This window comes from Trachinotus anak, unplaced genomic scaffold (assembly GCF_046630095.1).
Source record: "Trachinotus anak isolate AG129_WGS33_773 ecotype Australia unplaced genomic scaffold, CSIRO_AGI_Tana_v1 ptg000014l, whole genome shotgun sequence".
NCBI lineage: Eukaryota > Metazoa > Chordata > Actinopteri > Carangiformes > Carangidae > Trachinotus > Trachinotus anak.
The window spans coordinates 5,988,831-6,003,240 of NW_027273865.1; the positions used below are offsets into that span (position 1 = coordinate 5,988,831).

General features: G+C 40.7%; 2 protein-coding genes across 2 annotated transcripts; both read right to left on the reverse strand.

Moving 5' to 3' along the window:
- Positions 1–13: 13 nt before the first annotated feature.
- hnrnpul1 (heterogeneous nuclear ribonucleoprotein U-like 1) lies at positions 14–12,134 on the reverse strand. The gene is made up of 16 exons (XM_071496418.1): positions 12,001–12,134; positions 11,232–11,502; positions 10,393–10,713; positions 9,087–9,300; positions 8,847–8,920; positions 7,831–7,970; positions 7,129–7,228; positions 6,899–7,011; positions 6,322–6,588; positions 5,921–6,043; positions 5,704–5,832; positions 3,076–3,244; positions 1,984–2,247; positions 1,616–1,761; positions 1,259–1,486; positions 14–932 (listed from the first exon to the last, which is right to left on the reverse strand). The coding sequence occupies exons 2-16, from the start codon at positions 11,467–11,469 to the stop codon at positions 816–818; spliced, it is 2,643 nt and encodes an 880-aa protein (XP_071352519.1). The 5' UTR covers positions 11,470–11,502; positions 12,001–12,134; the 3' UTR covers positions 14–815.
- A 196-nt stretch (positions 12,135–12,330) lies between these two features.
- On the reverse strand, positions 12,331–14,219 carry opa3 (outer mitochondrial membrane lipid metabolism regulator OPA3). Its single transcript, XM_071496424.1, has 2 exons — positions 14,030–14,219; positions 12,331–13,250 (listed from the first exon to the last, which is right to left on the reverse strand). Exons 1-2 carry the CDS (start codon positions 14,169–14,171, stop codon positions 12,922–12,924), a joined length of 471 nt encoding a protein of 156 aa, XP_071352525.1. The 5' UTR covers positions 14,172–14,219; the 3' UTR covers positions 12,331–12,921.
- Positions 14,220–14,410: the final 191 nt, after the last annotated feature.

Sequence of the window (14,410 nt, forward strand, 5' to 3'; positions counted from 1 at the left end):
TGACATTGACATCTACAGGCGTATACAATCGTATTTATTGTATAAAGACAAGAAGACAGCCTGGGTAACTGGTCATAATCAGATTTTCATTTTCAGGTAGAAAAAAATGGGTTTGACTGAACGGGATTCAACTACTGGACTCAACAGCCATAACAACATGATAAAAAAAAGCACATAGAACTACTCAACAAGAGTGGCAAAATATTCTTCTCAAAGACTGGATTAACGCTTAAATACTACATTATCAACACCTATAAAAAAATGTTCCATAATGTTTGAAATCTATCAGGGTAAATAAAATCAATCAATCAGTAACTGAAACAATAAAAAGCAAGATGAAGAAGAGGGTCATGAAGGTAAAAAGCATGCATTTTTGTTCTTTGTTAAGCTTCTCAACACACACGGAATTATTCAGGCTTTGCTGTATTTTTCCTGCTCTATCACTTTTTCACACTACGCATCCTTGAAATATACAATTACCTCTTCAACCTGTAGGAAATGTGGAGTTTGCAGTTCAACAGACATCCACATTCAATGCATAATGATAACATTCATTAAATGTTTTGATACCTATCATCTACCACCTCACGGTCACTGCTTAGAGTAAGACTTCATTCAGTAAAAAAATGAAAAGACATCAATCTGTATACAGTTTAGGTGTACATTGATTGGTGAGGAATGAAGGATACTATGTTAAACCAGACAGAGACAGTTAGGGTTGGTGACTTAAGGTGGAACTGTACAAAAATCGATTTTCTGCAGAGGTCAGAGGTGTTTAGGACACAGGTGGATGCAAGTACAGATATAGGGCAAAGCTACTGGGAACCAGAAGATGAGCCTTGGCTGCCCTGTCCAGGGTAGCTGCCGTACTGGCTGTAGTACTGGTTCCACTGGTTCTGGTTCTGGTAGTACTGCTGCCACTGCTGAGCATACTGGAGAGGAGAAACAGAAAAAAAACAGCTATGAAAACACGTTAACTTTTTATTTTTTAAAACTGTCCCTGCATTTATATTTTGCATGTGCGTTAGACACACAGGTCATTTTCAGCAGAAGGAATACTCCAGCCCAAATCGAATGAGCATGAAACAGTTACACCTCCTGCACACTTAAAACTTAAAGGTGGCTTCAAAAAGTTTGTGGTTTGCTCCTTTGTTGAAAAGGCTGTGGTGGACTCAGACTCGGCCCTATCGCTCACTCACTCCCTCATCCCATTTTAGTGGACTGTCAGATGGGCAGTGTTTCATTACTCTTCAACTACCTGCTGATATTGCTGGTTGTAGCTCTGTTGCTGCTGCTGCTGCTGCTGCTGCTGCTGTTGTTGCTGCGGCTGCTGCTGTGGCTGTTGCTGGTGGTGGTTGTACGTCTGTCCAGTGGCAGGTGTCTGGCTATAGCTCTGGCTGTATCCTGGGTACTGACTGTAGTTGCTGTAGTAATTCTGGCTGTAGCTGCCTTGGTTGTACCCTTGATTGTAGCTCTGGCCGTAGCCCTGGTGGTGGAGCAAAAACATTCAGGAGAATAGATTCATAAAAATGTGTTGGTTGTTTTTTTTTTTTGTTTTTTGCTTTTTACATTTCATCATTTCTCAAGTTTTATACATAAAGTTCAGGCTACACACCTGGTTGTATCCTCCCTTGTAAGGGGCTGGACGATTATAGCTTCCTCCCGACTGCTGGTTGCGGTTATATCCACCGCGTGAATCAGAGCCTCCATCACGGTAGCTGTTGCCCCAGCGATTCTGGTTATAGCTGCCACGATTGTACCCTGCCAAATGAACAAACATTATCTTGCTATAGCAATACACATAGCTTCACTGGATACCAACATACATGCCCCAGTTAAAACAACCTGAACTGTTGTTAAAAAGCCTTCTTCACTGACTCATCTTACAGGAAAAAGACATTTAGCCATGTGACTTGAATGTAACATACACACTATAGCTTTAAGAGCAAATACGGTATGAGGCATGCAAACTGCCCTGCTCACCTCCTCTGTATCCACTGCCACCATCTCCGCTGCGGTTCTGGTAGCCACCACGGGACCCATCACGGTTATCATACCGCTGGAAGCTCCCACCGCCGCGGCCACGGTACCCGCCCTGCCTGTTATCGAAGCGTTTTTCAGGGGGCGGGCCAGCCTTGCGGCCTTCCTCATTGTACTGCTTTAACAGCTTTTCAGCCTCATCTCCCTGCAGCTCAATGAACGTCACCGCCTCCAGGAAGTCGCAAGCCTCAGGTAGAGTAAAGTTGGCTTGAAGATTGACAGAGGTGACCACAGGAGGATGAGAGGAGAGAGACAGCCCATCCAGCAAGAGACGGATGGAGAGAGAGAGAGAGAGAGAGAGAGAGAGAGAGAGAGAGAGAGAGAGAGAGAGAGAGAGAGAGAGAGAGAGAGAAAGAGAGGGGTAGGGGGTTGTAGTGAAGACCAGAGCAGCCACACCACCGGAAAACAAAATGAAAAATAATTACTACCATACAGAGGCAGTGGAAATCATTGAGAAACTAAGAGCAGATAGATGAAAGCAGAGGGCAGGGTAAAAGGGAACAAACGTTAGCTCCAGGGGAACATGGAGGAAACATTTGTTTAAGCAGACACAGAGGGAAGGGAGGAGACTTCAGTAGAGGTGGGGAGGGGGGCAAAAAGGACAACTAGGTTGGTGAGAAGAGGAAAAAGCACTGCAAACCAAGGACAGCTGATGTAATGCTATTACAAATTAACTTCCAACAACTTGAGCATGTGACTGCTTGTAAGTTTGCCATTTGGAAATCATCAAATCATTTTCCGGGAAGCAAATTGTGCAATAATGGCTCTACTATTACATGACCTCAACAAGGCCCAAGTCTCAGTTTGCAGTGCGTGAGAAGTAAGCTGAATGGCAAGTGGCAGATAGAGGGCAAAAATAAGGAAGAATCAAATTCATGTGGACTGTTTAAAAATGTCCAAGTCTGATATCTGACCAAAGGCTATGATAGGGGAAGGGGGTAGGGGGCATCTTCCAAGTTTGATTTTAGAGACAACATATAGAAAAAGTAAAAAGTAGATCTGGTGTTTTATTTGTTGTTTCCACAGCATTCCTACCTTTCATTTCTAAAACAGCATGATCGGGCACATCCTTCCCCTGCTCATTGGTTTGCTTTAATGTTCGTTCTTTTAAATCCTCGTCCGTGGGACAAATTACAATAGCCTTGCGTTGAAAACCTTCAAAAGGACGCATTTTTCGTCTCCTTGCTGATCCATATACATTTGTCTAGCAATGGTGACAAGAAAGAAGTAGAAGCTTGTTTGTTATTGTTTACTTGTAATGGCTTTCCACTGGGAGGAAGCTGGAACCCTGCAATAATGAAGTGAGAGAGGTTTGGCTTGGATGTCAAGTCTACGTTTTTACTCAAGTACTAGAGGCCTCTCGTCACTCCACAGACTTACCTGTGTCTGTGCATCCAGATACCCAGTGACTGCTAGCGAATGGTGATTATGGACATAGAGGGACCCCAAAAATATCTAAACTGACCATACATATTAGACATGTGACTTTTGATCAATCATAAAAACTGGTATTTACATAGCAGTTACTAAGCTTATTCAATTATTATTCAATTAAAGGAGGTGTGCCTTTGGTCCAAAGGCTACATCACAAACTATAACCCTCGCTATTATGCCCTTGCAGAACAGAACAAATGATGTAAATGCAAAGTTAGATACAACATGCAATGTTTTCCAAAGGTGTCCTGCAATAGCTACACTTTACCGTTACTCTATTTTTGCAAATTATCTGGGTAAGGAAAATATAAATGTATATATGGTGAAATTAAAAAAAAAAACCCACAACCACACACAAACTTAACTGTCATTTCTCATAAATGAATAGGCATGATTATCGTTGTTTACATGATCAAATAAAGAAATTTTATTCTGTTTATCTTGCCATGTCATATTTGATTTAGTCTACTTAATATTAGCCATTTTGGAGCATTAAGAAAACTGGGAACATTTAAAGTGCTGCATTCTTATGAGTGAGATGCCTCACTGTGTTAGACAAACTTCCTTTATCAAATTGCATGATATGCAATTGATGCATAACATCCAAAATCTTCTATCATTACTGCCACTCTTCAAAATACCAACTATCCAAGCGTATTGTGAACTCTACACGTTCATAGACCTACAGACACACAGTGGGTCCAAACTTCCCTTTAAGAAATTGATAAATGGATTCAAAACCTTTAACACATCTGTGGGTATTTTAAATTTGAAGCTGCTTCCACTTAAGAACTTCGTCTTTATAACAAACCCATTGCAAGGCTAATTTAGAGGTTAAATTCAGAATTCAACCGCTGCAGACTAATGCAGATGATAAGAATAAAGTGACCATCATGCTGTGTCATGTTATTCAAACAGTGGATGTGCTGTCACCAGCAGTTACACACACTTTACCACACAACAGCAAAGCTTCTGAGCAGGCAAACAACAAAATTACCAGCTACAATGAAATAATCTCTGTTCACTCAACAGTAACCAGCAGTTTCTACACTGACCAACAACACAACGTTATCATTTTAATTTAATGTAATGTCAATGTCACACTAATATTTCTATGACAACAACATTGGAATAATCAATATTCAATTATTTCCACAAATATCATGGAATTGGAAATGTCACTAATTTAGTAACTATTATGATATTTTATGTGATTTAACAATTTAACAGTAACAAGAATTCAGGCTTCTTTGCCCCTGGGAACAAAGTTTTTACAGATAACTTATTTAACACCTTAAAGGTTTACCAAAATTATAAAGAACTTGGAAATATATTGGATATTATTTGATTCCCAATAGTGCACCAAACCCTACAGCTGTCTTTCATACACCAACCAACGACATCTACAAATCAACCAGATACCACTGACAATTCTTCATGAACAGAATATTCTCTTTCTGAACTGCCTCAATTCCAGTAAAGCTGCTATACCACAATCAACCTGTCACACTACAAAAGCATGCCACATCAAAGACAACTTGCTATTCTGACGGGTCCCTCCACACTTACCTCGACTTACCTCATCTTCATACGGATTCTAGTCCCACTCAAGACAACAACAGACAAATATAACCTACCTGTGCATACTCACAGTATCCACTGAAAAGCCACAGTCCACCACTAGACCCACCTACCTTTTCTCACTTTTGCTGAGCACAAGGACCTGAAAATCTAAAGGCTGTTAGTCATTACTTACCTTAAGGGTCAATTTATTAAAAAACACACTCAAAAGTTCCATGTATCTCACTTAAAAATAGCTTTTAAAAAAAGCTATCAACTCTGTCTTATTAAATTAGCAACAGAAGGTGTTTTTCTTACTCACCAGTCAGAGATTACTTGTTTCTCAACATCTTTACATAGTCATGGTTTACTTGTACATTGTTGAATTCACAAGACAAACAATACTGTATTATGACAAGAAATAGCAAGTGCAAATATACTGAGGAATGAAAACATGAAATAGTCTGTCACTTATGAGAGCCATTAATCATTTTCTTTAACAATGCATGACAAGCAAGTGACAAGAGGGTGATCAATGCTTCTTCTACTCTATAATACACAGAGCCACCCTGAAAGATAAATAAATAGTCCATTAGAGAGAGTGATCATCAGGGCACATTGACTGACTGTGGCGATAATCAGAGCAGAGTGTGGGTGGGAGGGCAGTACCTGGTCAAGGATGTAGTTGCGTCTCTTGCGGGCAGCAATCTCAATCAGCCTGTTCAGACACTGGGTGGCCTGCTGTATCAGAACATCCCAGCGCCCAGCGTAGTTCTTCTGGCGACGCAGACCCATCACCTGCAGACCAAAAAGTCAAATTGACAAAATGATGGACTGTAAAACCTTTCGTGTATGTTGTGGTTGGGGAATGGTGGTCTAAACCAACCTTCATCTTGTCCATGATGGCGTTTGTGCCCAGGATGTTGTACTTCTTCTCTGGGTTAGTCTCTGCATGCTTTATGGCCCAAGTAGTCTTTCCACAGGCAGGCAGGCCAACCATCATCAAGATCTGAAACACATTAATAAAAAAAAAAACATAATTGATTAATTCTGCATGCATTTAATATATTTAATCTTTTAAAATCTAAATATGTTGATTAAAGGAGCAATTGGTAAGTTTTGCTACTGCTACATAGCCAACGTTAGCATGAACAGCTGTTTCCAGTCTTGCCAAGAGTTTCGGCCTGTATTGCATTTACAGTGCAAGAGTTTCAAATCTGAGCAGAGTTACTTCTTCAGGGCAGACTGGACTCTACAAAAGAAGCAATCATTTCAGTGCTGCCCTACCTCACATTCAGATTTGCTGGCAGGTCCCTTTGTGCCTCTGATCTTGTCCTCCATCCCTAGATTGTGGATGTATGTGTATCCCTCTGGTGGGGGGAAGTAAGGCTCCCGCTTCTGTCCAAAGTTGAACTCAACAGCACAATTCTTCACCAGGACATGAGGGAACAAGGCACGACCTGCCAATTCCTCCTTGGTTGTCCGGAAAGCCACACCCAACCACACACCATTCTTAGAATAAGCCATCTCCACCTCATCACCACTGTCAAAGTCCTGAAATCACAGTAATGAGGTACAAAAAAAAACCCTTGAGTTTGGCTTGTTAATAGTATACTGTCAACTACATGGACAAAAAACAACAATTATTATTATAATAAATTATTGCCATAAATATTTGTTAAAACCAGACAATTAAATTATGAATTAATCAAATTGATCTCAATTTTGCATAATTTGATATTACTACTATAATTGTGTAATTTGAGTCATGACCGATGATCAAAAACAGTAATTCCATATTATCCTCATATGATCCTATATTTAAAGAAGATTAAGTAATTGAATCCCTGTTGCCATAACTTACAATGTAACAGCCGATGACGTCGTTTTCACCAAACTTCTCCCCGAAGTCTGCAAACTTACAGTCAGATGATTTCTTTCCTGTTCCTCCGTATCCAAAGGAGAAGGGCTCCTCACCTGTAACATGACAGAAGGGAATGCATTGTTTCTATTTAACACCACAGATCTCTGTTAAAGCACAGATTCATCCACGCCAAAGATCATCTTGCTTGTTCGGAAAGTTGCTCCTCTCACCAAGCTGAGTGCTGCAGTGGTTCAGGGACCATCCAATTCTGACCACATGGGGATCTGGCTCACTACTGGGCAGGTGCTTCACTGGAATTTCCTCATTGATCTGAAGAATGGGAGAAAAATCTGGTCAAAAACAAGCCCTGAGAAAAATTTCAGGAAATATTTGGTGCTTTAAAAATGACCCAGTTATAATAAACTAACGAGTTGTTAACTTCTTTAACAAGTAAAATTTCAAGTTCTGTAAAATAATAGGGTGTAAAGATTGAGTTCATTGTTAGGACAGTGCGGGATATTATCTCCTTTCTTGATTTATATTCACAATGACGACGGCCCATATTGTCTGAAAATCTTCCCAACCATGTTAGCTTCCAACAGCCCCCAAAATGTTTGCACAGACAACAGTTTTAAGGCCAAAGAGTAACCAAATACTTAAATGTAAAGATACTATATGTTAATAGGAGAAATAAAAGAGCTGCTGATAGACTGTTTCAAAAATAACAACACAAATCTTGTCTCGTGTATCAGGGACCATTATGGCAAGTGTACACATAGGATACAGAAAAAGATTCTTTACAGTGGCTCAGTGTCTCACCAGATGAAATTCTCTAGCTCTGTCAGGAAAGGTAGCACAGACATTTGATAGTTTTTTTTGTGACAGCTACATCTCTGTAGTTTTAATATTCTGTGACATCCTGTGTATATTACCTTCATCTCATAACACACACGACCCTGGGTGACACCATGTGTAGCTCGTGCTCCGGCCCACAGGTAAGCAAAACCTTCAATGGTCAATGGATAACCACTGTAGCGATCACGGGACACTTTGAAATGCAGATCACAGTTGTCTGAAAAGAAACCAAACATTGTAAATGTAACTGATTGTAAAACCTGGCACTACAGATGCAGCATTTTAAATGCAAAACATGACATAACTGAGGTAGGTGGCAAGTAGTTAGGGCTACTTAAAAAAGCTTTGACATTACAATGCTTTTTTTTTGCCTTAAGGTCAGTGTGTGCAGGACTTTGGCATACAATTCTGTGTGATTGTTTCTGAGCACTAACATGACTGCAAAATGTACAAACATGTTCAGCAGAGATATCTCTAGGGGAGACGTCTGGCAAGGCACTTGGAGTAGTGGCACTGGAGGATTTGGAGTATGCTGGGGTAAAAGCATCTCACACACTGTCAACAGCTGTTGTTAAGGAGTTGTGAGACAGGAGACCATTCCTGAATTCATTTCTCTTGTCTGATTAATGGTGTAAACAGAATGCTTACTATTACTGAAGGTAGTACACAACCCATAGCTTAGCGAAATGCAAAACACTACGGTCAGCTGATCCGCAAACTAAACATGGCTCATGGTCAGTGATCTATTTTCAGTGTGCACTAAACCATTCCAACTCACTCTGATGTGTCAAACACCACAGAAGACAAGCTGTCCTGCAGATTTTGGCAAAGTTTAGGTTAATTGAAAATATTTGATAGTCATGGACCTGACCTTTAGAGAAATGTAATTGTTGTATAATAACTTTAATAAATGAATTGAAATCTAAAGAACTAAACTGAAATTAAACGGTGATGGGGAATGCTTGAGGAATAAAAGCCAATCAGCTCACAGCTAGAGGGCCTCCAGCTGAGATGGTAATTCTTCGCAGCTGTGACTACATTTTTCACAAGTTATCTGTAATTGGGCAGAGACATATTTTATCCTCTTACTTACATGTATCAATTGTGACAAGAGTGTCATCTATGTTCTCTTCCTCGTCTTCAGCGGGGGGTTGTGGTGTGCGCGATCTGTACAATATCAGGAAAGTGAGAGGTTAACAACCTTTACAGCCACTTTGATCGACAATGACATACATTTCACTTATTCTACTGTTTTTGCACTGTACTGTTTTGCTTATTTAGAGCTTTGGATGGAAGCAAAATGCAAAATATCACTTATTTATAATGAGCATACCTCTTGTCCTCACGGTGTTCATAATAGCCATAGCCCCTGTTCTCCTCATACGGTCTCTTACGGCTGTAGTGCCCACCCCTGTCAGCTTCCACTTTGACTTGTTCAGCCTGACCAGAGTCATCCTGCCCATGCTGCTGTTCTGTCTTGTGAACATCCTCCTGTCTGTCTCCAGCAGGCTCGGGGTCATCTTCCATTTTGACCTCCACTTTTATTTCTAAATGATAAAAGAACAATAACAGTGAGCTACATGTTCAGTGTTACAACTGGGCAATCAAATGTAATCAAAAAGATATCTATATCTGCAAAAAGTAATTGTAATGACAATGTAGTGGAGAGATGTTTTATTCTGTTCTCATGTCTGTGCCTTGGGCTGGACAAGACATAAAAACCACCACTGACTACAGCTGAATGTAGACTTGTGTGACAGTGTCACTAAAATTTGATCATATACACCTCCACCTACTGTCTGCCACTTCACTATCAACTGTCCAACAGTGAAAAGGTGTTAAATGTTTGGTTCTGTTTCTAGTTTATTTCCTTTTTTACATTACACTGCCTCCACTAATTTCCATGATGAATCATGGCAGCATTGCTCAAGTTGTGAGATCATATGAGTACCTATGACTCAACAGACAGCACTGCACTCTCTCTCCCTCACAAGTAGAGGGGCTCTATGGAGTTTTCTTGTAAACAAACAAAAGTTATGCTTGATTTAAATATAGTTATGTTTGTTTTTAGATTTCAGTTACTCTGAATTTAAGTGGAGTGATACTAGGAATGACGTGACATCAACCAACTACATGTACTCATATGAATGTAATTTATTCCATATCCACAGATGCTGCAAACTAAAACTAGTCAACAAATCTAATCAGGAGAAATGAGTGAAAACATGTAAAGGAAGACTGTGTGTGCATTTTTTGGAATAAACAGACCACAAGTTAAATGCCCTTGCAGAACTGCATGTGACAGACATTTGATTCTGGTAAGTCTTGGCTGTTAATTGTTAAGTCATACTTAGTTTAGTATGAATTTCTAAGAAGGCATCTGCTAAGTCTGAGATTGTTAATATACTTAAATAACACCTGTGGGAAAAGCTGTCTACTGTATTTGACCCATCTTAACAATTCAGAAGTGAGTAGCTGCAGAGCAAACTGCACACCGACTCTAACTTGCACCTCTGTAGTGACGTGTGTCACTATTAAAAAGCAGTAAAGCTCTGCTGTGTCTGACAAACCATTTTGACTACAGGGCATCATATAGGGTTTCATATTGCATGTTTAGCTGATAAACTGCTGAAAATCACCTGGTTTGCTCCCAACGTTCTCCTTTGGCTCCAGCTCAGGCTTAGTCTGTTCCTCAGACACTGTATCAGATTTGGGTATGTCGACATCTGCTGTGAAGTCAGGCATGCTGTGACCTGAGTCTGAAGTGGGTTGACTTTCGTAGGGCTCGCCCTCTGGCTCCTCCTCCTCATAGTAACCACCTGAATCTCTGGCCTCATCTTCCTCTTCAGGGAGATCACCATCACCGTCACCATCACCATCACCATCACCTTCCCCTTCACCTTCCCCTTCCTCTTCCCCATCCCCATCATCATCATCATCACCATAATCATCAGCTGCTTCTGCAAATGAAAAGGAGATTCAAAACTTTTAGTTTTCACTCAAGTGTATAACAACTGAGACGTATAAACACAATGCATGCTGTTGGAACTTGCATAATTTTACCTTCTTTGCTTTACCTTCATTTGCAAGTGCATTTTGCATTATTCAAATTAAATACAAATAATGGGCAATCCTTGAAAAATACCTGTGAAGGGCATGTTTTTTTTTTTAAAGTCAGATTCTGAGACTTCTATGAGAAATGCCGTTATTAAATAAACTTTTTCAAACAAGTCAGTCAACAAGTATTTAAATCTAAAATATGGAGCCGCTGCAGCTTAGTGTGTGTATAAAAGTATACAGACTATAAAATCAGGCATAAAATGGTTCCATAATGTTTAATTTGTGAGTTATATAGATATAAAGATAACGGATTCTTTAGTTTTGAAATCACACATATTATCATAATATTAACTTATTTTCATATTGCCAATGTCTGATGGGAGAGCAAAATATCTTTCTAAAGAAACATGATCATCACCTTGTTGCACTTGGGCATCCTCTCCATCTCCATCCTCGTCGTCTTCATCGTCTTTCTGGTCCTGGGTGTACTCTTGCTCCTGCTCACCGGGCTCCGTGACATCAGCCTGAGCTTCTGCCTCCAGAGCGGCTTTCAGTCTCTCCACCAAGTCTGCCTTCAGGCCTCTGGTGTCCAGGCCGCGGCGCTGGAGCTCTTCTTTCAATTCGTTTACTTTCAGTTTCTTCACGTCGACACTCATTGTGTTTCAGATGTTTCTTGCCTTTATTTTTTACTAGCAAAACAGAGGAGGGAGCAAATGGTCAAGTACAGCTAACAACACCACCTCCTGCTAAGTTTCAAATCGATATCTGTTGCGCGGCAGTCTTAGCCAAACAACCTACATTAGCTTGTTAGCTAAGCTAGCAGCGGTGGATGGACAGTGCAGTATTTATCTTGTTCCACTACAGCTCTATTAACCATGTAACCCCAGCATCATAACTAACCCTCACTTTTGTAGCTGTTTGCAAGGCAACACTATCACTGGAATATTTGTCCTGGATGTTATTAGCATTAGATTATCGCTATGTGGCTAACGCTAGTAACCTTCTTAGCCTAACGGCAGCTAACGTCCCGCCAACCGATGCAGGACAAGTAACTTTAACTCTCAGAAAATGCAAGTTGCAATCGTTACTCTCTTTTTGCATGGACGTTATGTTGTACATGCGTTATTTGTTCAGTTTGTAACATAGTTATGATGCAAAATAAGTTTAAAAATAAGGTTGCGGCCTACCTCTTCTCACGCTAGTTGCGCGGGTCAGCAGTGGTAGAAGATTGAAGCGGTCGCTACCACCCTCTAGCGTCGGAAACTCTAACCGGACGTTACCTGCTCTTGGAACACTCCAAAATAGGAAGTGGTGTGGTGTTTACACACACCACCAAGGCATGCTGGTTAATGTAGTGTTATGGACATAAACATTAATTCAAGTCTGCCTGCCGCTGAAAATTAAGAAGGGATTTTATAGAGGTCGCAGTTTGTTTACATGTAGTGATGAGAAGCGTGGCGGTGATTTATTTTTTTGTTTTTTTATTTGTGTGGACCGTGACACAAACTCCATTGACATACAGCATACAATTTTATTTTACACCTTCCTTTTACAGTTGTCATCCGACGTACATGAAGCAGTAAAGGGATTCACCGTGTTAATACAATGAGACATTTCCATGAACATGTATGGCCAGATATTGTCAAACATAATTCACTGATGTTGCCCAGATGTTTGTTTGTTTTTGAGTGGAATTATATAATCTAGAGCCACTCACAATTTAAGCAGCCAGTCCATGAGGAGCACGAAAATAAAAATTAATATGCTGTATCAAATATATTAACTTTAGGGTCTATCTCTGTGTTTATATATGCCAAGTCTTGTAACGAACATGCAAGATGAACCACAGAAATTCACTATGAATATCATAGCAATCCCTCTTTACAACTAGTTGCTCAGAACATGAGCTAATGGTGGCACCCAAATTCACAGCGCACTGATATGCTCATGTCCACCTCTTCCACCCAACTTTATGGGTTTAGAGGACCATGTGTGAAACAGGGCTGTCATCAGACTGTACATATGGCAGCACTATGTTGGTGCACTCTTATTCCTTCACACACAAATCAACAAACAGTGCCATGCCATACAGCAAAGAACTTATCTAATTACTTCTTAGTGGGAACAGGGAAGGACAGCAGTAGTCTGTTGACCTCTTTCAACCGGGCGTCAAGAGTCTCTGTGGTTAGTGTTAGCTCTGCTAGTTGAGTCTGTAGGCTTGTGATGGTCTCATTCAGCTCCTCCTCTTTGCGGCGGGAGTTAGAAGCCTGCCTGCTGTACTCCAGCACCATACATCCACCACCAACGAGGAAGATAATTGACTCTCCCAGCAACTCTGCGCCCAGCTCTGCAGCCGCGTCCTCATTCAGTGGCTTAATGGTGGAACCACGAAAGCCCATGACCCGCATCTTTGCTCTCATCTCAATCCAGTGGTAAACTGTGGACAACAAGCATACAGTACACAAGCACATGAAAATTCTGCTTTATATGTAAAATTTGGTTCTTGCTAACATTTGCACAAATGTGCCAGATGATACATGTGAGAATGCATTTATGATCAGAGATGCACATGCATGTGTGCATGTATTGTGAATGTGACTGCACCATGTACTGTAGGATTTCCAAGACAGATTCTAAAGCACGTTTGTTTGCTAGACTCAGGTTTTTGTTCACACTTTCACTTTCACTCTCTTTTTATGTTTTATTATTTGCTTAGTTTCTGTGTATCACTTTGTGTGACTGATATAAATGTCTTTGAAAATGAATAGCGATTAGTTTGAGCTCGGTAGGTTTTTTGTAAAGTCCGAGGAGAAAAGTTTTCTGGTACGCCACAGCACATAGAGTGGGCTATATATAACATAATTCTTTTACATGCCACTTTGTCAGTGTTTCGAACGCCTTCTAAACAACAGATCTAAAATATTTCCTGATATCATGGCCTGAACGGGATCTGATCAAAAAACATTCAGAAAATCGCCCTGTCCTGATAAAAACCACGGCATGATACTGTAACCTGTTCAATGACAGACAAGACCCGCCCTCTTCGAGCGTCCCTGGCTGCTATTGGTCAACCAGATAAACCTGTGAAAATGATTGGCTAAACGACCTTGCGTAGTGCAATCTCATTGGTCGTTACAGCCTTCCACCTTATCCGCCGTTCGGGTGTCTGACACTGAAATCTAGCGGTCATTAGCAGCCGTTAGCTTGGTTACTTACGCTGTGCTGGGGGCAGACATATATAATTTCGAAAGAACTCGCTTCTCCGGGCTCCTGCTTTTATCCGATTCGCCAAAGGCTTGCTCATCTGCCTCACTCCGAGATAGAGGAGCTTGGCGATGGGGAAGGCACCGACAACCATCTTGGCGGAAACGCTTCTCCAGCGTGGGGTGGAGCACGTATAGTTTACGCGTTGACGTCATTTGTTTGACGTTAAATGCTTGACATACCCGCCCATGGGTGGTGCACCTGGAAGTACATGATCTAGGTAGCTTTCACAACCTGTGATGTAGTAAAACTTTCCCAAATTAATACATATGTATGCCCTCATTTTATGCCATTAGTCAGATTTTCACACCAGAATTAATCAGTATGGCAAGG